At 38.9% G+C, this 25,223-nt stretch overlaps 5 protein-coding genes across 8 annotated transcripts in view; 4 read left to right on the forward strand and 1 right to left on the reverse strand.

Annotated features, from left to right (window-relative positions):
• LOC117132067 overlaps positions 1-10,549 on the forward strand; it is an 11,666-nt gene extending 1,117 nt beyond the window's left edge. The window contains exon 5 of the mRNA XM_033285559.1: positions 10,354-10,549. Coding sequence (XP_033141450.1) covers positions 10,354-10,377 — 24 coding nt within the window. The 3' untranslated portion in view covers positions 10,378-10,549. The remainder of the gene's footprint in view (positions 1-10,353) is intronic.
• On the forward strand, positions 1,966-6,527 carry LOC117132061. 4 transcript variants are annotated; one of them, XM_033285531.1, is made up of 14 exons: positions 1,966-2,105; positions 2,191-2,238; positions 2,316-2,384; positions 2,473-2,547; positions 2,644-2,712; positions 3,306-3,440; positions 3,539-3,607; positions 3,701-3,787; positions 3,865-4,224; positions 4,308-4,736; positions 4,872-5,125; positions 5,213-5,294; positions 5,418-5,802; positions 5,896-6,527. In XM_033285531.1, the coding sequence occupies exons 1-14, from the start codon at positions 1,992-1,994 to the stop codon at positions 6,078-6,080; spliced, it is 2,361 nt and encodes a 786-aa protein (XP_033141422.1). In that variant the 5' UTR covers positions 1,966-1,991; the 3' UTR covers positions 6,081-6,527. The 4 variants fall into 4 exon arrangements, with proteins under 4 accessions (XP_033141422.1, XP_033141423.1, XP_033141424.1 ...); XM_033285532.1 differs by having other exon boundaries at positions 5,941-6,527; XM_033285533.1 differs by lacking the exons at positions 1,966-2,105; positions 2,191-2,238; positions 2,316-2,384; positions 2,473-2,547; positions 2,644-2,712 and adding exons at positions 2,850-2,927; positions 3,018-3,089 and having other exon boundaries at positions 3,168-3,440.
• On the forward strand, positions 7,807-9,702 carry LOC117132063. The gene is made up of 5 exons (XM_033285547.1): positions 7,807-8,544; positions 8,680-8,763; positions 8,843-8,947; positions 9,029-9,127; positions 9,209-9,702. Exons 1-5 carry the CDS (start codon positions 8,188-8,190, stop codon positions 9,683-9,685), a joined length of 1,122 nt encoding a protein of 373 aa, XP_033141438.1. The 5' UTR covers positions 7,807-8,187; the 3' UTR covers positions 9,686-9,702.
• Positions 10,550-16,347: 5,798 nt separating the features above from the next.
• LOC117132065 lies at positions 16,348-17,633 on the reverse strand. Its single transcript, XM_033285554.1, has 3 exons — positions 17,137-17,633; positions 16,946-17,056; positions 16,348-16,845 (listed from the first exon to the last, which is right to left on the reverse strand). Exons 1-3 carry the CDS (start codon positions 17,446-17,448, stop codon positions 16,669-16,671), a joined length of 600 nt encoding a protein of 199 aa, XP_033141445.1. The 5' UTR covers positions 17,449-17,633; the 3' UTR covers positions 16,348-16,668.
• Positions 17,634-18,593: 960 nt separating this feature from the next.
• LOC103853746 (protein TPLATE) lies at positions 18,594-22,693 on the forward strand. Its single transcript, XM_033285527.1, has 6 exons — positions 18,594-20,402; positions 20,475-20,836; positions 20,921-21,224; positions 21,309-21,431; positions 21,527-21,976; positions 22,050-22,693. The coding sequence occupies exons 1-6, from the start codon at positions 18,675-18,677 to the stop codon at positions 22,593-22,595; spliced, it is 3,513 nt and encodes a 1,170-aa protein (XP_033141418.1). The 5' UTR covers positions 18,594-18,674; the 3' UTR covers positions 22,596-22,693.
• The last annotated feature ends 2,530 nt before the right edge of the window (positions 22,694-25,223 follow it).

Raw genomic sequence — 25,223 nt, forward strand, 5'->3', positions numbered from 1 at the left:
TATAAGAATAAAAAAAAAACATTTCATTTCATTCGATCGCGAATCGTGTCGTCTCCTCTCGGGAATCTTCAAACCCTCACCGGCACTGTCGTCTCCGACTCGGGAATCGTCGTCTCCGGCTCGGGAATCATCTTCTCCGACTCGGGAATCGTCGTCTCCGGCTCGGGAATCATCTTCTCCGACTCGGGAATCGAAGTCTCCGGCTCGGGAATCATCTTCTCCGGCTCGCTAATCATCTTCTCCGGCTCGCTAATCATCTTCTCCGGCTCGCTAATCATCTTCTCCGGCTATCTAATCATCAGCGTCACACTCTCTACTCTCAAAATCGGTAACTTTTTAAAATTAGGGTTTTTGAATTAAAATTTGGGAAGCTTGCGTTTTGATTTTGATTTGTGTGTTACTCGTTCTTATTAACAAGCGAAGCAAATGAAGACTTTTGTGTTGTTTTGTATTTGTATTGTTTCAGGAAACCCTTCCTGAAAATTGGATTTTTTTTTCTTGTCTACGCAGGATAGAAACAAGATGGGAGATTCAGTACCTCTAAAACTAGCACTGCCAGAGCTGAAGTATCCTATTGGTTCACAGCCAAAGGAAAAGTCAGCAATCAACCAATACTCGGTTCAGATTATATCTCTATTGTCAAAAGCATCCTAAAACCAGATGAGATGATAAGAGTCCGAGGATCATTTCTGGGACCTGTAATGAAGCTCAGTGAGAGAGGATTGAAGTTATCAGCAAAGATAGTCTACGCCATTCTCACTAGAAGCATCGTTTCTGTCAAGGAGAATGAAGCCTGGTTCCATTTCGGTGCGCAGCCAATGAGGTTCTCTATAAGAGAATTTCATATGATGACAGGCTTGAAATGTAGTGGTGCATTAGAAGGACCACGAAGGGAAACCGAGAGATTTAATTGGGAATTGCTAAAGGGGCGTAGTCATAAGTTAAGTGACGTGGTGGACCAGCTCAGAAACACAAGAGAAGATGCTTCTGAGGAGAGATATGCCTCGCAATGCTCATCCTGGTAGAGAGCATATTATTGCGGAAGAGCAAAGGAGGGAGTTTTCCTTTGGAATATGCGAAAAATGCACAGGATATGACATATCCATGGGGAAAAGAGGCTTACATTGTGCTCCTGAAGTCAATTCAAAACGCTGTCGCGAATCATTTGGAGAATAAATCCAAATTTGAGTTGCAAGGTTATCCTCTAGTATTCCTTCTTTGGATACTAGAGTCGATTCCTTTGCTAAGGAATAAGTTCAGTAAGTGTGTACCAACAGTTGAGGTTCCTGGGCCGACTTACTTGTGAAAAAAAAATACACTGAGATAGAGAATCCATCACTTGATAGGGTTTTACAGGTTGAAGCTGATACAAAGGTAAGCTTTTCCAAGTATATGTTTCTCAGTTTATTTGGCTTCTTCTTTTTAATATGTTTCTCATTGGTCTTTTTTGAAATATTCTCAGCTGAAGGTCCATTGCATACTACCTTCTATTCCTCATGATCCAGAAGATGATATCTCCATTGAAGACAAATATAGTGACGAGTTGGAAACAGTGAAAGATGTAACAAAGAAGGGTACAAGATTACAGCCGATGACTGGGAAAATAGGTGTGTAGACACATTTGACACATTGGATGCTCTTATTCAAATGATGGCAAATAAGGAGACTGGCCAAGCTTCTACTCCGATTGATGAGGATTCAGTAAATGAAAAAGTGAACAGGATCATCACGGTAATGGAGGAGAATCTGAAGAGCATGAAGGATCGAATGTCATTACTGGAAGAAGAAAAACATACATCTTAGAGCTCGTGTGTCAGAGTTGGAAGGAAACAGCAATGTTTTTCCCACTAACGTGACACAAAAGGTAAATTCTCAAAACATCTTCTTTTACATTTGCATTTTCAAGTATTTTTTGGAAGATCTTGTACATATTCTTGAATGCCTTCCTAATATTTGACAAACAGCGATCCAGTGGGACACCTTTATCTCCAATGTCTCACACGCAACCATCCAGTGGGACACCTTTATCTCCAATGTCTCACACGCAACCATCGAGTGAGACACCTTTATCTCCAATGTCTCAACAGCCTAATTTGACACATGAGGTATGTAACCAATAAATATTGTTGAGTTTTGAAGTAATATTTGGAAAGCTTTTGTACTTCTTGAATGCATTCCTGATTTTTGCAGGAGACAATGATTGAATCAGCTGCATCTCCAAAGTCTCAACAAAATGAGGTATATGCTCAAAAATTTTTAAGAAAATATTTGGAAATTCTTGTACAAAATCCTGAATGCCTTCCTGATTTTTGCAGGATTACACGCAATCATCGAGTGAGACGCCTTTATCTCCAATGTCTCAACAGCCTAATTTGACAAATGAGGTATGTAACCAATAAAATATTGTTGAGTTTTGAAGTAATATTTGGAAGCTTTTGTACATATTCTAGAATGCATTCTTGATTTTTGCAGGACACAATGAATGAATCAGATGATGAAACTCCTGCCCTTGATACTCAAGTATTCTCTCCTAATCTGACAAAAGAGGTATATGCTCAATGATATTGTTTTCACAGTTGGAGTTTACAAATTAGTTTTGGGTGATTTTTTTTTACATATAAAGGCTTTTCTGATTTTTGACAGAAAGAAACAGAAACGTCTACCGGTGAGAGGCCATCCAATCCTAATCAAGATGGAAAACCAGATGATGAGGTAATATTTATTCTAGAAATTATAGTTGAATGTATTCATGATGGCCATTCCTGATATTTTTTTGCAGATTGTGAGAGAGAAATTAACAAGTGAGTCACCTGCTAGTCAGAGTCAAGTTTTGCAGAAAGAAACAGTAGATGAATGAGACACCTTCTTCTCCAATAGCTCCAAAGAGTATTGAAACTCCCGTTTATACTCCAAGTCAGACTCAGCAGGTACATGGTCAAAAAAAATCTTGGATTTTTAAGTTAATGTTTGGAAGCTTTAGAACGTACTCTGGATTGACTTCGTGATAATTTTTACAGATTGAGAGAGAGCCATCGGATGACACGCCTGCCCTTGATACTCAAGTTTTTACTCCTAATCTGACAAAAGAGGTATATGCTCAATGACAGTTGGAGTTTACAATTAGTTTTGGGTGATTTACATATATAGACCTTTCTAATTTTTGGCAGAGGGAAACACAAACCTCTACTGATGAAACGCCACCCAAAACTAATCAAGGAGAAGAAAAACCAGATGATGAGGTAATATTTACTCTAGAAATTATAATTGAATGTATTCATGATGGCCTTTCCTGATATTTTTTGCAGATTGTGATTGAGTCACCTGCTGCTCAGACTCAAGTTTTGCAAAAAGAAACACTGGAAATGAATGAGACACCTTCTTCTCCAATATCTCCAAAGAGTATTGAGGCTCAAGTTTTTACTCCAATTCAGAAACAGCAGGTAAATGTTCAAAAAATCTTGGAGATTTCAAGTAATGTTTGAAAGCTTTTGTACGTGTTTTTGATCCCCTACCTGACTTTTTTTTGTTTTTTTTGCAGACGGTAACAGAGGAAACGTATGAGGCTACACAGCCATTGACTGAGATCATTTCAGCAAACAATAAAAAGGTAAGCATAGAAATGTCTTTCATAAGTACAACTTGAATTTTAAATTGTAGAAACTTCTTCATAACTACCTCTTTTATTTTACTGTTATTACAGGAGGATACACATGCTGTGCATTACAGACCTTCCTCTCCATTGTCTTCACTAATTGCACTAGTTATTGAAGAAAATAAGAATGCTTTGGTAAGAAGAAATATTTAAAATGTTTATGGTAATATTTTCTATTCAACTAACTCTTACCATTTACTTTTGTCTTATAGAGTGAGACAGAAACTGCGACCCAATATTTTTCTACAAGTGAAGGAGAGCATTCACAATCAAGCAGAAAGAATCAAGAAGAAGAATATCTCAAGGATACTACAGAAGCTACTACTGAGCTAGTTTCCACAGATGTTTCGAAGACACAGCCTCTTACTCCGCAAACACAGCACCTTCAGACAAGTGAGGGAGATCAATCCGATGAGACACCATCAGAGCAGAATCAAGCAGAAGAAAATCTCAAGGATACTACAGAACCTACTACTGAGCTAGTTTCCACATATGTTTCGAAGATGCCGCCTATTACTCAGCAAACAGAGCATCTTCAGACAAGTGCTATAGATTTTTCAGAAAAAAACGAGGTATGCATCGAGTATATTTGATCTTTAATTATTATTCTAACAATTTAAAACCGCTGATGTTACTGAATCTTCATTTTTAATAGGTTGAAGTAAGCAGGCTTCTAGCTCACTTTCAAATAGGCGCAGAGGTTGAGATTTTGTCTACTGATGACGAAATATGGTATCCAGGAAAGGTTGTTGATCTTAAACTGTGTGAAGGACTAGAGGAGCTGACAGTTGAGTACACGACACTCTTCACAGACCAACATAGACTTCAGAAACTTCAGGATACTATCACGGCTGACAAAATACGTCCTGCAACACCAACTAGTGACCAAAAATCCTTTGAGATGATGGATAAGGTAGAAGCCTTCTACAACAATGGCTGGAGCAGCGGACAAATTAGCATGGTACTTGGTGATAACACATACTCGGTGTGTCTCTATACTTCTATGGAAACTATTCTATTCAAACATTCAGATTTGCGAATTCATAGAGAATGGAAAGATGGAGTCTGGAAGATGGCAGATAAGGTAAATCATAACTAGAATTATACTTCACGTGAATTGTTTGATATACATACATTTTAGTTTCAGGAATGGTTTCCAGAAATTCCGATTGCAACAAATTTGATAATATTTTGCTTGGTGTCTATTGTTTGATTAAAGGTGAAGCCTGATAAGAAAAGGAAAGCTGCTGCCTCATCACAAAATTCAGGAATGGATAATGTTTTCCTAAGAAGGAGCGAGAGGGTGCCTAAACGATCTAGAGACACAAAAACTCCATTCAAGTCTGACAGAAATCCGGCTTTAACTGTAATACCTGAGATTATACCTGCAGTTGATCCGTTTTCAACTCCTGCGGAACATAAGCTTTCAAGGCTTCAAAATTGGATGACATTAAAGCCCGGCATGCATGAAACGTAAGCATGTTTCTGTCCTTGTCTATATATTCTTATATTTATGTATAAGAGGTTTAGTAATTCCTTTGAATCTTTAATCGACTGCAGGTCCCTATCAATCAATGATAATAAGATAAGGAAATCTTTCTTTCAAAGCATGGAAAATGCAAAAAAGGACCTTAAGAAAGAGGTAATTCGTTTACATATGTTCTTGCCTTGAGCTTTTTTTTTAAAAAAAAAATTCAGGAAGGACTTGTTTAGTTTCAGGAATTATATAGTAACAAATTAGATAATGTTTGCTTTTTTTTTGCAGCACATTGATGGAGCCTTTGCAATGCTAAATTGCAGAAGAAATGAGAATGCTGCTTGGTTCCACAACTACAAGATTCCAAAGGCGTGCTTCCTACCTATGGAGTTCTTGCATTGCTTGCTCTCTGATGATTTGGCTTACAAGAAAGAAAAGGTCAAAGGTAAAAAGATTTTCAACGATTTATTTAAAGATATTGTGAGAGGGAAGGTATATCCAGAGAAGACATGGGGAGAAGATGTTGATGTTGTGTATGGGATTACTCTTGGAAAAAAAAGCAATGTCTGGATTGGGATGGAAATTCATTTGAAGAAGAAAAGAATCACAGTATATGATTGTTTTCAAAAGGAAAGCAACAGCATTGATATTCCTCAAGTGAAAAAGTTGGCAGGTATGTATAAACAATCTGTTGATGTATTCATCTGTTTCTTGGTTTGAAATATTCAACTGATTCTATCTTGATATTGATTTTTAAATATGACAGTGTTGATTTCTAATCTGCTGGTGGAATCTTCTGGTGATGAGGTAGATAAGGTGAAGATGATTCCATTTGAGATTGAGCAGGCACAAGGTTTACCCAAGACAAAAACATCCTTTCAACTGTGGGATATTTCTTGTCAAGATTCTGGAGTGCCAGTCATTGAAGATAGGAGACATGACAAAGATTAATGATGACAATGCATTGGAGCTAAGGAGAACCTTGTCTTGTGAGATCTTCAACCAATTTGTGGATGAGAGTTGGGAAATGAGAATGATGCATGAAAACATTTTTTGTTTTAGTTAAGACTCGGTTTTAGTTATGACTGTTTATTTTGTTATGTTGTTGGCGTCTGGTTACATAAGAAAGATTGGAAAGGATATCAAGTATTTTATTTGGGTATCATATATCTTGGAAGGTTAAAATAATGTTTCTGGATGGGTTTCCAGAAAAAAAGTTAAGTGTTTCAAATGTAAAAAAGAATGAAATGAGATTATATACTAAGGATTGGACATGTATATGGTAAGCTTAAAATTGTGATGTTTACAGACAACAAAAATTTAGAACCACAAAGGATCGAACCCAGAGGGAGAGAGTCTGCGTATTTGGATAGTGTGGGAGTTTAGCCAATAGGCCAAGAAGAATCATCTGTTAATGGATTACATTTAATTTTATTTAACTCCAAACTGTAACACAAAAAAAAATTAAAATAGATTTTGAATCCACCACATATCGAACCCGGGGATATAGAGAGACTTTTGAGTTATAAAATGCCTTGGTTTAACCGCTGGTCTGAGGAGAATCATCTGTTAAAGAATATTACATAAGCATACTTAAACCAATTAATATAGGATAGGTTTCCAAAACAATACATTTCGATTGAAAAAAACAAAACTCTTGCCGTCTCAACACTCTCGCCGTTTCAAACTTCTCGAATCTCACTCGTCTCCGCCTCTCGAATCTCTCTCTCATCTCCATATCTCTCGATCTCCGACGAAAACCCATCTCCAGAACTCTCTCTCTCTCGATCTTTTACGCGAGCTCTCTCTATTCTCCGAGAAAAACCATTTCTAGAGCTCTATCTCTTGAAGGTATGTTGCAGATTCAACCTTATGTGTGTTTTCTTTCTGAGAGATTGGTCTCCTGGTTTTTGCTTGTGTATAGACTTGCTCGTTTTAACCTAATATGCATGTGTATAGACTTCAGGAAGGATTTGTATTGTTTCAGGAAACTTCCAACAATTAATAAAATTTTTCTTGTTTACGCAGGATAGAAACAAGATGGGAGATCCATTACCATTAAGACTAGCACTGCCTGAGCTGAGGTATCCGATTGGATCAGAGCCAGAGAAGACGATATCGATAAACCAACACTCGATAGTTGCTTATATCAAAACTGTTAAGGAAATTCTAGGAAATGATGAGTTCAACAGAATAAGAGGGACGTTTTTGGGACCGGTGATCAAGCTTGGAGAGAGGTCTTTGAAATTATCAGCTAAGATAGTGCACGCAGTTCTCACCAAAAGCATCAAGACAGTGAAGAGACACGAAGCATGGTTCCATTTTGGTGCTCAGCCAATGAGGTTCTCTATAAGAGAATTCCACATGGTGACTGGTTTGAAATGTAGTGGTGAAGCAAGAGAACCACGAGAGAGAGGGAACCGAGAAATTTAAGTGGGACTTCCTAAAAGGGCGTACTCATACAGTAAAGGACGTGGAGAAGCAGCTCAGAAACACAAGAGAAGATGCTTCTGATGAGAGATTCTGCCTTGCAATGCTCCTCCTGATTGAGAGCATACTACTACAGAAGAGCCTTCTCGACGGTGGCACAACTTTTACTTTGGATTATGTGAAAATAGCGCAGGATATGGATGTCTTGATGACATACCCATGGGGGAGAACAGCTTATAATTTGCTGTTAAAATCACTTCAGAGAGCTGTCGACAAAAGCCTCGACAAAAACAATTATGATTTGCAAGGGTTCCCTATGGCATTTCTTATATGGATACTTGAGTCAGTACCTTTGCTACAGTATGCATTCAGTCAAGTTGTTCCTATTCTGAGCGTTCAACCGTCTACCCCAATATTTTTGTGTGAGAAGTACCTTCAAATAGCTTCTCCACAGCTGATAGATGTTCTCCTAATTGAAATCAAAGATCATGTAAGTTTTTACATTATTTTTTTCTTGTTTGTTTTGCCTTATGATTCTCCATTTAAAAGCTAATTATTTTTATGGTTTCAGCTTAAGGTCACATGCATCCTACCTCCTATTTCTAATGATCCAGAAGCTGATGTTTGCATGGAAGACGAAGCTAATAAAGATCTGGATGACATGGCCGATTTATCCAAGAGAGGTTATAAGTTTAAAATTAGAGATTGGCGAAACATGTCAGTAGACCTATACGGTGCTAATGAAGAAATAAGAAGAGCATCTTTACTGTTTGGGAATGGAGGGATGAGTCAAGCTTCTACTTCGTATCAGGAGGAGTCTTTGGAATCAAAGATCAACAGAATCAGCGAGATGGTGGGAGATAATTTAAGGATCATGAACGATCGTTTGTGTTTGATTGAAAAAGACAGGAAACAGATTAAAGAACGTGTGACAAAACTAGAGAAACTACAAAGAGTTACTTCATATGAAACTCCAAACAATGAGGTAACTTTTTTTCGGAAATTAAAATTAATGTTTATCTAGTTCTTGATTCAGTTTTTTTTTTGAGTTGTCAAGTAATTTTGGAAGATGTTATACATATTTAGGATTGCCTTCCTAATTTTTGTTGTACTTGCACAGACTGACACAACTCCATTTCATGAGACGGCTTCCAGACAAGGTGAAGCCAATGCAGATCAAGCAGATGAACAACTTAACAATGAGGCAAGTATAATTTTGAAAACTGTTGGTATTATAAAATTATGAATTTGGTACGTGTTCATAATCCCATTCCTGACATCAGGATACACGAGAGCCTATGAATGAGATCACGAAAGAGACACCTGGTTCTCCAATAGCTCAACAGAATATTGAGACTCCAGTCCTTACTCCAATTCAGACGCAGCAGGTACCTTCTTTAAAAAATTGGACTTTTCAAGTAATTTTTGGAAGCCCTTGTACGTGTTCATTCAACCATTCCTGAATTCAGGAGACTCACGAGCTTATGAATGAGATCATTTCACCAAACATTTCCGACACACAGCCAAATACCCGAGCTCGCAGAAATCTTTTAACAGAGCAAAATAAGGTATTACTTTCATTAAAACCTTTAATAAATATACAGCAACTATCAAAATGACTGGATATCCTTGAATCTAAACCATCACAGGATGTAGAAAGCAGAGTTCAAAATCCCTTTGAGATCGGAGCAAATGTGGAGATTTCATCACAAGATGACAATACTTGTCATAAATGGTATCCAGGAAATGTGTTGGCAACATATTTGGTTGATGGGGTTGAGATGGTGAAAGTTGAGTACTCCGTCCCGTCTCTGGACGAAAAGAAGAGGAAAAGGAGTGTTGAGACACGTGTATCAATTGACAGAATACGTCCTCAACCACCACCTGAGAGATCTGGAGCGAAGAAAAGTTATGAGCTAATGCAGGACGTGGAGGCGTTCGACAATGGTGCCTGGTGCGCTGGAAAAGTTAAAGTCATTTTGTTTGATGGCTCGTGTTTTGTCTCTTTGAACAATTCTAAAGAACAAATTTACTTCCACCATTCTGAGATGCGAAAACCAAGAAAATGGGTAGATGGTGTTTGGGAGATGACAAAAAAGGTAAAACAAATGCCTTGGATCACTTGAATTGAAAAATAATGTCATTTGTTAATATCTCGGTATTGATTTTCAGAAGGAAGAAGAGCAGACGCAGAGTGTGAATCCAAGTGAAGGAGATGGTGATAAAAGTATGAAATATTTATACATCTACTAGGAATTAAGATATAAATGTATCTGAATTTTTGTCATTCAAAAGGGGAAGGGAAGGCTGTCGCTTGTAAGAAAAATGAAGCAGCTGGTCCATCAGAAGATGTTGTTGGGAAATTGGCAAAAGAGGTAATAAAAATGAATAAGATCCACTTGAATTGAAGTTCAGGTCAATAGTTTGATATATCGGTTTTGTTTCACAGATGGAAGTAAAGCAGGGTAAGAGTGTGAAACCAAGTCAAGACGATCATGCAAAAAAGGTATAAAAAATATTTTTACTTCATATTAGGAAGGCATTCAAGTATAAAGATAAAAACGATCCTGAATTTTTGTCTTTATTTTAATTAAAGGGGAAGCCACATGTTGGTAAGAAGAAGAAAGCAAATGCTCAGCCAGTAGATTTGCTTCCTTTTCTACAGCGAGAAGAGAAGAGGCCAATACGACCTAGAAACCCTCCTATACCTGTAACACCTGAGGTAATCCTTCCAATTGATCCATTTGTGACACCTGAATTTCCTCGGTTTTCAAGGCTTGCACACTGGATGGATCTACGGGGCATATATCGTGTGTAAGCAACTTTTTGTCCTCGCATAAATATTCCTAATTTATTTTGTAAAAGTTTCGATTGATACTAGTTAATTTTATCAACTACAGACCGTTTTATATCAATGGAAAAGAAATTGAAAAAGAGTTCTTTCAAAAAATGGACGATGCAGAAAAAAATCTCAACAAAGAGGTAATCAACACTCTGTTCTGTCTTTCTATTTGATTGTGTCATATGTTTAGGAAGAGGTTGAGTTGAGCTATGCTAGATGTCCATGTTATAGCAGTTCTATATGAAGTTTCTAACTATATTGTTACATTGGCAGCACATAAATGTTGCATTTGAAATGCTAAATTGTAAGAGGGTTGAGCAAGGTGCTTGGTTCCGCAACAACAATCTTCCAGCAGCATGCTTTGTACCAGTCAATTCTTAGAAGTGGTTGGGTACGCTTATGAATCTGTCAGGAAGCCACATAAGAAAAAAAAAAGTTATTGGAGGGCTGTGTAGGCGAACTTGTGAAAGGTTTAATACATCCAAAGAAGGTATGGCTGGAAGATGTTGATGTTATATATGGTGTCATTGAAGATAAGTTGAGCTATCACTATATTGGGGTGGAGATACAATTGATGGACAACACAATCACACTCTTCCATTGTGGTCTTCCAAAAGCAAATATCAAACGTGCTCTTAATAAAATCCAAGAACTGGCAGGTAAAAATTAATTTTATCATTCAGTGTAGAAAAATCAGTTTAATTTATATTGTTACATTGATAATGGATAGGATTGTGAAAGTATGCGTATCCTGAAAAAAGAATTTTAGCTAATTTAGAAAATAAAAGTTTGTCACTTGCTGCTTGTGCTTGTGATGCATTTTTACATATTCATTTTGTTGTCTGTTGGTGATTGATTTATTGTATAATTTTGGGTATTTATGACAGTTTTGATTAGTGCCATAAAGATGGAACTTCTTGGTGAAGAGGTTAATTTCGAAGATATCAGTCCATTTGAAGTTAAGTTTGTAGAAGGGCTTCCAAAGACAAAATTTCCATACAACTGTGGTATTTTTTGTTGTGAAGATGCTGGAATGCAGGTCACTGGGATTGAAGAGCATGGCTAATATAAATGATGAAACTGCGATGGACTTACGAAGCAAGCTATGTTGTGAGATCTTCGACCAGTTTATGGATAAAGATTTCCAGGAAGGTCAAAGGAAGTGAAAATGTTCTGTTTTCTGTCATATTTGTTCTGTTTTCTACTCTGTTTTTCTACTTTGATATTAATTATCCCTAACGTTTAAGTTTAAGTTTGTAATGAATTATCCCTAACGTTTTTTTCATTTAGATTGTTATTGAAAAATTTTTAGGATGTATTGATGAATTGTCAAATGCTTATGGTACTTTTAGGATGGGTTTCCAGAAAAAGAGTGAGAAAGCAAAATGCACCAAAGCCTAGCATATTCCTTTAAAGTTTACAAAAAAAATGAAAAAGAATGTGATCCGATGTTGATTGAACTCGTGAACTCTCGAAAGATGAATGAAAGTGTGCAGCCGCTGTGCCAAGGGTGTTATACTTGCCAAAAGCTATAATAAAACGAACATAACGTTTGAATATTTAATTAAAAACAAAAAATGTGAGTATACACAACGGGGATCGAACACGGCTTATTGTGTGATAAGGGTACACTAAGAGTTGAAGGGCTTGCCACTAGGCTATGGTGGATATTCGATAACAGAGTAAATGTGAACTTATTTATTCACAGACGATAGATTTATATGATCTGGATATCATTTTAGATAATCAGGATAGCTTTCCAAAAACAAATTCCTTTAAAGTTTACAAAAAAAAAATGAAAAAGAATGTGATCTGATGTTGATTGAACTCGTGAACTCTCGATAGATTAATCCAAGTGTGCAGCCGTTGTACCAAGGGTCTTATACTTGCCAAAAAGCTACAATAAAACGAACATAACGTTTGAATATTTAATTAAAAACAAAAAAAAATGTGAGTATACACAACGGGGATCGAACACGGCTTATTGTGTGATAAGGGTACACTAAGATTAGAAGGGCTTGCCACTAGGCTACGGTGGATATTCAATAACAGAGTAAATGTGAACTTATTTATTCACAGACGATAGATTTATATAATCTGGAAATCATTTTATGTATTCAGGATGGCTTTCCAAAAACAAATAAGCAAATCAGATAACCAAGTTATAAGAACACTAGGCCAAACCATTACAAAATAGTGAAAAACATTGAACAAGTTTTTTATTTAGGTTGTTAATTGAAGAAACAACACAAGAGAAACAAAAGTACTTATTCATTTAAAATAAAAAACTGAAATTCAAACATAAAAACATAATGTGGTCCTTAAAAACATAAAAAGAGAAGACGATAACATGAAATTACTCATGACACAACCAACTTTCGCCAAGTTTATCCCAATCAGGGACTTTGACCTTCACATCAGCAAGCATTCCTTCCGCTTCCGAGTGCTCTTCTTTGAGTTTCTCCAACTCAGCAGTTAAATCAAATTTTCCATCAGCTTTGATAATATCTTCAAGCAACTCGATTTGGACAGCAATTGAATTTGCTTTGCTGGATGCAACATTCCAATCATTCTCAGATAGCCTGTATTCGTTGGACAAACGAAGAAGAGCCCTGTAATGTACCACAGTTTCCTTCTTCCCCTTCTTGAAACCTTCGGCGGCATCACATCCGTAAACCTCCTCTATGGGACGCTTCATCATCTTCTTTGAACTTCCTTCCATTGAAACTTTGTCCTGCAACAAAATCGAAACTAAGATGTAACGATAAAATAGAAATAGAAAAAGTTCATGAATTGAATGGAAAATGAGAAAAATCGAAAACTAACTTGTATTGCAAAAGGATAAATCAGACGAAATGAAGTGAGTGAATAAAAGGTCTGATATCGTCCCTTATATTTATAGAACAAAAAGGAACTCTTCGATTATTGAAGTCAGTTAAAATAAACTCTTGATTATTGTGAAACTCTTCGATTATTGAAGTCAGTTACTGAAAATAACCAATCATATAACAGCCAGTCTTGACGAAAAGAAACTCTTCGGTTACTGAGTTACATGATGTCGTTTGGAAGAGACTTTTCGATTCCTGAGATATAAAAAAAAAAAAAAAACCACCCATTACTCGTAGGAGAGTCGAACCCGGGTCGAGCAAATGTTTCGGTGTCATAGGTTTCGAGGTTTAGCCGCTAGGCTGAGGAGAATCATCTGTTAGTTGCTTCCACATAATTGTATTTAGCCATACAATTGATAGTATAATACATTGGAAAGATCTTTGATAGTTCAGGATGGGCTTCCGATTGCAACAAATGTGATTCTTGAGATATATGTTTGAACAAAAAAAAAAAAACCACCCATTACTCGTAGGAGAGTCGAACCCGGGTCGAGCAAATTTTTCGGTGTCATAGGTTTCGAGGTTTAGCCGCTAGGCTGAGGAGAATCATCTGTTAGTTGCTTCCACATAATTGTATTTAGCCATACAATTGATAGTATAATACATTGGAAAGATCTTTGATAGTTCAGGATGGGCTTCCGATTGCAACAAATGTGATTCCTGAGATATATGTTTGAACAAAAAAAAAAAACACCCATTACTCGTAGGAGAGTCGAACCCGGGTCGAGCAAATGTTTCGGTGTCATAGGTTTCGAGGTTTAGCCGCTAGGCTGAGGAGAATCATCTGTTAGTTGCTTCCACATAATTGTATTTAGCCATACAATTGATAGTATAATACATTGGAAAGATTTTTGATAGTTCAGGATGGGCTTCCGATTGCAACAAATGTGATTCCTGAGATATATGTTTGAACAAAAAAAAAACACCCATTACTCGTAGGAGAGTCGAACCCGGGTCGAGCAAATGTTTCGGTGTCATAGGTTTCGAGGTTTAGCCGCTAGGCTGAGGAGAATCATCTGTTAGTTGCTTCCACATAATTGTATTTAGCCATACAATTGAACAAAAAAAAAATCACCCATTACTCGTAGGAGAGTCGAACCCGGGTCGAGCAAATGTTTCGGTGTCATAGGTTTCGAGGTTTAGCCGCTAGGCTGAGGAGAATCATCTGTTAGTTGCTTCCACATAATTGTATTTAACCATACAATTGATAGTATAATACATTGTATATTACAAAAGTTGTATATTACAAAAGTTGGATAGGATTCCAGAATAGTTGAATATTACTGTGTTTTTTTCTAGCAAAGAAGTTTAAACTAAAAATTGAAATGAGATCAAAAGATAATGTTGTATATTACAAAAGTTGTAAGAAATTATACTTATTCAGGATAGGGTTCCAAAAGAAAAAATGTATATGGTCTTGTGCATATCATGTAACCATCAAATAGCCAACATCCAAATAATAATCGATAAAAATGTAAAAATGTAGAACTTCATCCTATAGGCCTCTGGCATGTGATCTTGTTGTGCCCTCCTGTGCCACATCTGCTGCACTTGTGGGACTGAGATTTAGATCCAGGAACCCCAAACTCGCCAACGGATCTCTTTCTCTTTGTAGGAGGGCGTCCACTTTTCTTTTTGGTAGCTGGAGGTGGGCAAGACAGTTCATCAATATTCTCTGGATAGGTGGACGTTGACAACTCTCCACCAGGATGTATGCTTTCAGCATAAGCTTTAGCCCACGTTTCTGTCAAGTGAGAAGCATCAACAAAACGGTTTTCATCTCTCTTGATATGCTTAGCAGCAGCGATGGCATGGATGCAGGGGATCTTGTCAATGTCGAAAACATTACATGTGCAATGCCGCTTCTCCAAGTCAACAACAAACTTCATTGTTTCATTCTTCACCTCAAACTCGCTTCGATCAACTTGATACACATTCAACAACATTGCGGCCCCTAACCTAGATACCAATTTCTGAACAACTTTTGGAGTAACCAGGTGCTTATGTTTCGCAGCCGCTTCGCGTCGCTCAAAAAACCAAGTGGTCATCGTCAATCTGATAGTTTCAAGGAGAGAGATAATGGGCAACTCACGAGGCATCTTCAACATAAATTGAGAGACTCTGCAATGTTGGTAGTCATGATATTATACCTGTTCGCAGGCGCATAGCTTCGTGCCCACTTCCTAAAATCAGACTCTTCCAGATACTTAGCCAATTCAGGACATTTATCCTTTATGTCCTTGAAGATTAACCAGAACTCGTGACACGTATAGGCATCAGCAGCGCTTTCCACCAGAGGTAGCAACCCAGTCTTCGCATATGTAGGAGTGATGTTGCGGAGCAGATGGATCCTGCAAATTCCATGGTGAGATAAGGGATATACATCCTCCAACGCTGAAGAAATGGAGTTAGCCCTGTCTGATACAAAAACAAGATCCGAAGCGTCCGGGATCTTCTGGCTCAAACCTCTAAAGAACCATTTCCAAGAGGCGCCGTTTTCTGCGTCAACCACTGCAAAGGCGAGAGGATATAGATGATAATTCCCATCTTGAGCACAAGCTGCCAATAAAGTCCCATTGAATTTTCCCTTCAGAAATGTACCATCTACTGCAATAACTCTCCTCATCAATGAAAATCCCCTTATCGATGACCAAAAGCCACAAATGCATACTTGAACTTTCCTGCAGCATCAACATGTTGATAAGTCAAGGAACCAGGGTTTGTTTCTGTGATTTTATACAACCACCTAGACAAATTGTAATAGCTGTCTTCAGGAGTCCCTCTAACCAAAATCTGAGCTTCTTCTCTCACTCTCCAAGCTTGTTTGTAATTGATGTGAACACCATGCAGCATCCTGACCTGTTCAATGATCTGTTTCGGTTTGAGACCTTCCTTTTTTTCTCCATAATTGCTGGAAATCAAAGAACCCAACAACTTTGCAGATGCTTGTCTGTGGTTGGCTTTCCTGTGTGTTGTATCGCATGTATGCTCATGAACATACTTTTTAACAACGAAAAAATCTGAAACAGGTAGCTTGATAGCACGCATCCTCCACGTGCAATTTTCATCAACACAACTCAAAAGCACTCTTGACTTGTTAGAAGAGACAGTCTTGTACTCAAACTTCCACTCTAAAGCCCATTTCTTCATCCTCAACATCAACTCTCTCTTTGTCTTAAAATAGCTATTCACCTTAATATCGCCAGCTACTCTCGTGTTTGGTGAAAGTCCAATATGGACAGGGCTAAAATCCGGAAGAGCATTCAGAGGAACTGTAGAAACACCTTCATATAGAACACTCTGCAAAAGTCAAGTAGTTCTGTAAGGCATAATACTTGATTATGAAGCATATCATGCAAACACAAACAGAAAAAGGGAATTAGGGACAATGTACCTGTTTTTCACTCTGCACAGTAGAAAGAATCACTGGATTGGCATTCAATGGAACAGTAGAAGCAAATGTATCAGAAGCTTGAATGTTACAGCTAGCTGAATCAGTACTAAAATCCGGAAGAGCATTCACAGGAACTGTAGAAACACCTTCAAATAGAAGACTCTGCAAAAGTCAAGTAGTTCTGTAAGGCATAGTACTTGATTATGAAGCATATCATGCAAACACAAACAGAAAAAGAAAAAGGGAATTAAGGACAATGTACCTGTTTTTCACTCTGCACAGTAGAAAGAATCGCTGGATTGGCATTCAATGGAACAGTAGAAGCAACTGTATCAGAAGCTTGAGTGTTACAGCTAGCTGGATCAGTACTAACCTGCATAAAGTCAAGTAGTTCTGTAAGGCATAATACTTGGTTATGAAGCATATCCTGAAAAGTCTAAGTAAGAAAAAAACCTTAACACACAAACGACAGGTTCCATCAAATGCTCTAGTCTTGGAAATGAAAGTTCTGAGCTGACGAGTATTACCTATCGAGAGTGGGGGGAAACTTTCAATAATACATTTCATATCCAATGAAAAACCATAACTCAAACTGATTTCTTCCTCTTTAACACTAAAATCTTCAGAGACAATCTTCATCAAATCTTCATACAGTAGATCTTCTTCTATGGAAATGATTGATGCATTCCTCTTCAAATCAACAAGAAACTCCCACTGGAGAGATTCTTTTGAGATCCATTGTCCACAGATGCACAAAACTTCCATTGTTCTACAAAATCAACTTCAAATCGTCAACAAATGAATAATATATAACAAAACCTAGATAATGTATAACAAAATGAAATGATTCAAACCTTAATCAAATCAGACACACGAGAGAGAGAATGAGATGAATAGACGTAGAAACGACAGATCAATTGAGAAACGACGACGACGACGATAAATAAACGAAGAGACGACGACGACGGATCAACGGAGAGACGACGACGACGACGACGACGGAGAGACGACGACGACGACGACGGAGAGACGACGACGACGACGACGGAGAGACGACGACGACGACGACGGAGAGACGACGACGACGACGACGGAGAGACGACGACGACGACGACGGGGAGACGACGACGACAAGGACGGGGAGACGAGAAGAAGAAGCGATGAAACGAGGACGGCGACAAATTGATTTCAAATTTGTTTTTTAAATTAGTTAAAGAAGGGGGCATAAGGGTAAATTGCCCCTTTAATGAAACCTATTTTTGTGACTTCTAATCCTGAGTGCTAGTTTGGGGAGGAAAACTTGATTTAGTGTTCTTTGTGTCATTTTCTCTAAAAACTATTGATTTTTATAACATCAAATAAAACATCCATACATATGCGAATCAAACTCTATATCTATTCTACTCAAATCAGTTAATAAATTTTTTTTTACATAATCAATTAAACATGAGCATTCAAGTACACGTTCAGATACTTGTTGTTTTCTGGATATATTTTTGTTGGATTTCAAAATTAAACTCCGTTAAGGTATTAGAAATTTGTGGACCAGATCCGAGTCGGATTTTTTCCGGGTACGTATCTAACGTAAAAATATCTCAAAAAACATAAGAACTACCGCGCGGGTCAATCTCTAAGGTAAAACAATCAAATACGCCGGACGTCTATTTATCATACATTAAATAAAACATCATTAAAATGTGTATGTCTACTTTTAGTAATTCGATTCGAGAAAAGGAATAAATAGCAAAGCTCCCTTACACTTGGATTATTTCCGTATGACAAAACATAAAACGCAAATCACGTGTCGGACTTGGTGGGCTTGGGTTATTCACATTATGGGGCCTCTATAGCCCAAATCACAGCATCACCGCCGTCGGAAAGCTTTCACTGTTTCTTTCTCCTCACATCGTCTTCTTCCATGTCGCATCCCATCTACAGCTAAGCTCCCTAGATCAGATCCCTCTTCCCGGATCTCCATTTCGCGTTAACTCATGGACATACTTTTCGCTCAGATCCAGGCTGATCTCCGTTCCAATGACGCCCTCCGCCAGTCATCCGCCCTCCTTCAAGCTCTCCAACAATCCGCCGCCGGACGAGACATATCGGTGATCGCGAAATCCGCGGTGGAGGAGATCGTCGCTTCTCCGGCGTCAGCCGTCTGCAAGAAGCTAGCCTTCGATCTCATCAGATCCACCCGCCTCACTCCGGATCTCTGGGACACAGTTTGCTCCGGCGTCAAAACCGATCTCCACTTCCCTGATCCCGACGTCACCGCCGCCGCCGTCTCGATCCTCGCCGCTCTCCCCTCCTTCTCACTCCCTAAACTCATCTCCGATTGCAGCGCGGAGATCGCTTCCTGCTTCGATTCGCCTTCCGATAACCTCCGTTTCTCGATCACCGAGACGCTCGGATGCATCCTCGCGAGAGACGATCTTGTGACTCTGTGCGAGAACAATGTGAGTCTACTCGATAAGGTCTCCACCTGGTGGGGGAGGATCGGGCAGAATATGATTGACAAATCCGACGCCGTTTCGAAAGTCGCGTTTGAGTCCGTTGGGAGATTGTTTCAGGAGTTTGATTCCAAGAGGATGTCCCGCCTCGCTGGGGATAAGCTAGTGGATAGTGAGAATTCGCTAGCGATTAGATCCAAGTGGGTGTCTTCGATGGTTGACATTGTGTGGAAGAAGAGAAGCGCGTTGATGGCTAGGTCTTTGGTTCTTCCTGTTGAGACTTTTCGTTCCACTGTTTTCCCTCTTGTCTTTGCGGTTAAGGCTGTTGCTTCGGGTAGTGTGGAAGTGATCAGACAGCTTTCCAAGGCTAATACCTCTGGTGCTAATGCGGCGGCTGTGGTGGATTCCAATGCTGAGAAGTTGGTTGGGGTGTCGGATTTGGTTACTCATTTGGCTCCTTTCTTGGCTTCCTCTTTGGACCCAGCTTTGATTTTTGAAGTTGGGATTAACATGTTGTACTTGGCTGATGTTGCTGGAGGTAAGCCGGAGTGGGCTTCACAGTCCATTATTGCTATTTTAACACTCTGGGATCGTCAAGAGTTTTCTTCTGCTAGAGAGAGTATTGTCAGGGCGGTTGTCACCAACCTGCACTTGCTTGATCTTCACATGCAGGTCTCTTTGTTTAGAAGATTACTGCTTATGGTGAGGAACTTGAGAGCAGAATCTGACAGGATGCACGCATTAGCCTGTATCTGTCGTACAGCTCTATGTGTTCACCTTTTTGCTAGAGAAAGTGCCAGAAGAGGTCAGAAGCCTCTACCTGGGACAGATATTATATCTCTCTTTGAGGATGCAAGGATAAAAGATGATCTCAATAGTGTTACCAGTAAAAGCCTGTTTCGGGAAGAGCTAGTGGCAATGCTTGTGGAAAGTTGCTTCCAGTTATCTCTTCCTCTGCCTGAACAAAAGTTCTCGGGTATGGAGAGCAGAGTGATTGGGGCACTGGCTTATGGTACTGGTTATGGTGCTTTGAACTGGACGGAACCAGCTCTTGAGGTTGTGGAAGTTTGCAGGCCGTGTGTCAAATGGGATTGTGATGGCAGGACGTACGCAATAGATTGTTATCTGAAATTGCTTGTTAGGCTCTGCCATATCTACGATACCCGAGGAGGAGTAAAGAGGCTTAAAGACGGTGCTTCGCAGGATCAAATGTTAAATGAGACGCGTTTACAGAACTTACAACGTGAGCTTGTCAAGGATCTCCAAGAGGTAAGCTTAGAGTTAGAAGTTGAACTTGGCAACTTTCATCTATATATATTAATTTTGATTTCAACATGGCAGGTAAACACCCCAAGAATCCTTGGGCGTCTTATATGGACAATCGCAGAACATATTGATCTAGAAGGTCTGGATCCACTTTTGGCTGATGACCCTGATGATCCTTTAAATATTATCATAGCAAATATGCATAAGGTTCTCTTCAACTTGGATGCCGCTGCAACTACATCAAATAGGCTACAAGATGTTCAGGCTGTCTTATTATGCGCCCAGAGGATGGGCTCACGTCATGCAAGAGCTGGCCAATTAATAACCAAAGAGCTTGAAGAGTATAGGAACCATGCTGCTGCAGATACAGTTAGCAAACATCAAACCCGTTTAATTTTGCAGAGGATCAAATATGTTTCAAATCTTCCTGAAAGAAAGTGAGCTTTTTCTCCTTGGCTTGTAATCCTTTTATTGTGTGATTTTGACTGGATTGAATCTAACGCAACCTATTGTTTTTCCAGGTGGGCTGGAGTTAGTGAGACAAGAGGAGATTACCCTTTCAGCCACCATAAACTTACCGTCCAATTTTATGAACCATCAGCTGCTCAAGACAGAAAATTAGAAGGGTTAATTCACAAGGCCATTCTAGAGCTTTGGAGGCCAAAGCCCAGTGAATTAACTCTCTTCCTTGCAAAAGGGGCCAACTCGACTTCTATCAAGGTTCCTCCCACAGCATATCCTTTGACTGGTAGCAGTGATCCTTGCTACATAGAAGCTTACCATTTAGCAGATACAAATGATGGAAGGGTCACGTTGCACTTGAAGGTTGGTATATATTTGATATATCCTTTGCATATTACCTGAGTTCAAATCAGTTGGTAAAGTTTCTCTCTTATATTGTGTGTTCAGATAATTAATTTGACAGAGCTTGAGCTGAATCGTGTGGATATACGGGTTGGATTATCCGGTGCCCTATATTTCATGGATGGTTCTCCTCAAGCAGTGCGGCAGTTGCGTAATCTTGTCTCACAGGTTGCATTTTAGACTTGAATGTCTATATAAAAGTTGATCAGTTTCACATCTGTTAGCTGTATTATTATCCACTCTGTGCTTTACTATTGTTGTAGGATCCTGTACATTGCAGTGTCACTGTCGGTGTCTCCCAGTTTGAAAGATGTGGTTTCTGGGTGCAAGTCCTCTACTACCCATTCCGTGGCGCTAGGGGAGATTATGACGGTGACTACTTAGAAGAGGATCCACAGATGATGAAGCAGAAGAGAGGCTCAAGATCAGAACTGGGAGAGCCGGTGATCTTAAGATGTCAGCCTTACAAGATCCCATTGACTGAGCTTCTTCTCCCGCACAAAATCTCACCAGTGGAGTTCTTTCGTTTGTGGCCTAGTTTGCCAGCTGTTGCAGAGTACACTGGCACGTATACGTATGAAGGAAGCGGCTTCATGGCGACAGCTGCACAACAGTATGGTGCTTCACCATTCCTAAGCGGACTCAATTCATTGTCCTCCAAGCCATTCCACAGAGTCTGTTCCCACATTATACGTACAGTTGCGGGATTCCAGGTGAAATAGTTTTTTCAGTGCCTAAAACTTTCCTGGTCTGAGAAACCTTTTAACTTCTTGTTGGTCATTACAGCTTTGTTACGCTGCAAAGACGTGGCATGGAGGTTTTGTGGGGATGATGATATTTGGGGCTAGTGAAGTAAGCAGGAACGTGGATCTGGGTGACGAGACGACGACCATGATGTGCAAGTTTGTGGTGAGAGCCTCAGAAGCGTCAATCACAAAGCAAATAGAGTCAGATGTGCAGGGATGGTGCGATGATCTAACGGACGGGGGAGTTGAGTATATGCCAGAGGATGAAGTGAAAGCAACAGCAGCTGAGAAACTGAAAATCTCAATGGAGAGAATAGCTTTGTTAAAGGCAGCTCAGCCGAAGAAGACTCCAAAGACCCAAGAAGAAAACGAAAGCGAAGACGAAGATGACGATGACGAAGAAGATGATGAAGAAAAAGAGAAAAAGGAAAAGGAGAAAGAAGAGGAGAAGAAGAAGAAGGAAAAGGAAAAAGGAACACTATCTAAGCTGACAGCAGAAGAAACAGAGCACATGGCGCTCCAGGCTGCAGTGCTCCAAGAGTGGCACATGTTGTGCAAAGATCGAAAGTTAACTAAAAACAACTAAGATTTTGTATTCATTCTTCTGTGTGTGTGTAAGATGTCTTTTTTTTATTAAACATGGGTATGTTTTTGTTTACGGAAGAAGGGGTTTTGCTTCATGTCTCTGCTATTTTGTTTGACATCCAGAAACAGGGCCATGTCTGTTGTTGGCACTCAACAAACAAGAAAACCTTACAAGCTTGCATTATGATCTTTTCTTACAGATATTAAGACGAATCGCATTACTAAGATCATCTGCGAAGCTATATTCTTCTACGCAGTTACTTGAGGAGTCCTCTTCTTTCTTTACCTCTTCTCCACAATTTTCTGTATGCGCTGCCTTCTTGTGGATACGGATGCGGATACTAACAAATTTTCAGGACACATCGCCATCAACTAATATTACGAAATGATTCTAATTCTTTCATAAGGCGATACAAAAGATTTTTGTGCAGAAAATCAAAATAAAAGTTTTGAAAAACTCCGAAGATTTTAGTGTCAATTTGGACAAAACTGATGGTCACGAAGCAAAATTTAAGTTCAACAGTCCTAGATAAAAACTAGAGAGACTGATGATTCCCTTATGTTTTTTTTTTCTTCTTTTTGAATTAAAATGATAGGACCAAAAACGCAAAACTGATTCCCATTCGATCCAGAGACACATGGTTAATTCAAATAAAAAAATGGACATAGTATATTAGCCGGGGCAACTTCTACCGTATTTAGAAATGCTGTTGTATAACCAAAAACATACGGGCATCCTAGCTAGTAGTAGTACCCACGAGAAATTAAATGGGTCAAATTAAAATTAAGCAATTTTACTCTCTCATAAACTTCCAAACTGTTCCAACTTCCCTCTCTCTCTCTCTCGGAATCGAACCAAGATGGGGAAGAAGAAAACGAAGGCTGAAGAATAGGGATGGACACTTTACCCGATATCCGAAGTGGCACCCGAACCCGATCCGAAAAACCCGAACCGAAATCCGAACCGAAGTAGCAAAATACCCGAACGGGTATTGAATAAGGAGAGATTGGATACCCGAACCCGAATGGATAATATCCGAACCCGAATGGATATCCGAAGATAACCGAACATATGTATAATTAATCTTATATTTCTAGTTTATATCTCTCATTTTATATAAAATATTTATATTGATACTACACATACTTTAAGTTCATATGATATACATACAATTACGGAAAAAATGATTTGCTATTCACTTAAAATGCATATCAAGTTTTTTATTTCAAAAATTAACAAAAAGTTACATCCAAAATTAAAAAAAAGTAACTAAATTAATGCATTTTTAGTTTTAAAATGTTATGTCCAAATATATTAACCATTCAATCTATTAAAAATAAAAAATTATTTAACTGAAAGTTATATTTTTAAATACAACAAACTTGAGAAATAAAAATTTTAATATATTTTTTTTCAAAATCTAAATATCCGAACCCGATCCAAAATAACCGAATCCGAACTAAAAATACCCGAACCCAACCCGAAGTACAGAAATACCCGAACGGGTTCTAGACCTCTATACCTCTATACCCGATAATCCGAAATACCCGATCCGAACCCGAACGGGTACCCGAACGCCCACCCCTACGGAAGAATCTCAAAACGACGAATCTCAGACGCAATCAGGGATCTTCTCTACTCTCTTTCGAGTCTCTTCTCCGATAGCAAGAAACATGCTGAAACCAACGAGAACAAACCTAATGTCGATAACGAGGAAGAGGTAGAAACAGTTTCGCTCGTGAAGGCAAAGGGTGTTGAGAAAGAGACGAACTTGGAGGCTGTGGAAAGTGGGTTGGAGTCAAAGAGGAAGAGAGATGAGATTGAGAACGAGTATGAGACGCAGAAGTAGGGAAGCGTGGAGATGGAGGAGGAGAAGAAGGTTGGTGAGAAGAGGAAGAGAGCTGAAGAAGTAGCAGATATGATGGTAGTTTCAAAGGAAGGGTTTGATGACGAGAGAAAGCTTCTTAGAACTGTTTTCGTTGGGAACTTGCCTTTGAAGTTTAAGAAGAAGCTCATCTTGAAGGAGTTTCGTAAGTTCGGTGAGGTTGAGTCCGTGAGGATACGCTCTGTGCCCATTGTTGATGTGAGTTTCAGAACTTTCTTAGGTTAGAGATTGTGAGTTCGAGTAGCTCTGGTTTTGATTTGATTTAGTCGAAGAGGAGGAGGAAATGAGCTATAACGTTGAAGCAATTCAATGATAAAAGCTTTAAGGTCTGTGCTTTAAAAGTTAAAACCCTTTCATTCTAGTCTTTGTAGTTTATGTGAAGGAGAAGTCTGATGTTAAAATCTTTATGCAAGCGCAGTGTTAATGCTTATGTTGTGTTCGAAACAGAGCAAGCTGCTGAAGCGTCTCTAGCACATAACATGTCTCTGGTAATATAACAGTTTTCTCCCTTTTTTTTTTCTCTGTGGTTGAGTCTCTAAAGGTGTTATGTGTACTCAGATTGATGGGAATCATATCCGTGTTGATAGAGCATGTCCGCCTCGTAAGAAGCTGAAAGGTCAGGATGACCATTTGTACGATTCCAAGAGGACTGTCTTTTTTGGGTAATCTCCCTTTCGACGTAAAGGTTAGTCTAACCTGGTTATCTTGAAGGTCAGTAGTACTAATCTCAGGGCTCTCTTGTT

Source organism: Brassica rapa, chromosome A02, assembly GCF_000309985.2.
Source record: "Brassica rapa cultivar Chiifu-401-42 chromosome A02, CAAS_Brap_v3.01, whole genome shotgun sequence".
NCBI classification, from domain to species: Eukaryota; Viridiplantae; Streptophyta; class Magnoliopsida; order Brassicales; family Brassicaceae; genus Brassica; species Brassica rapa.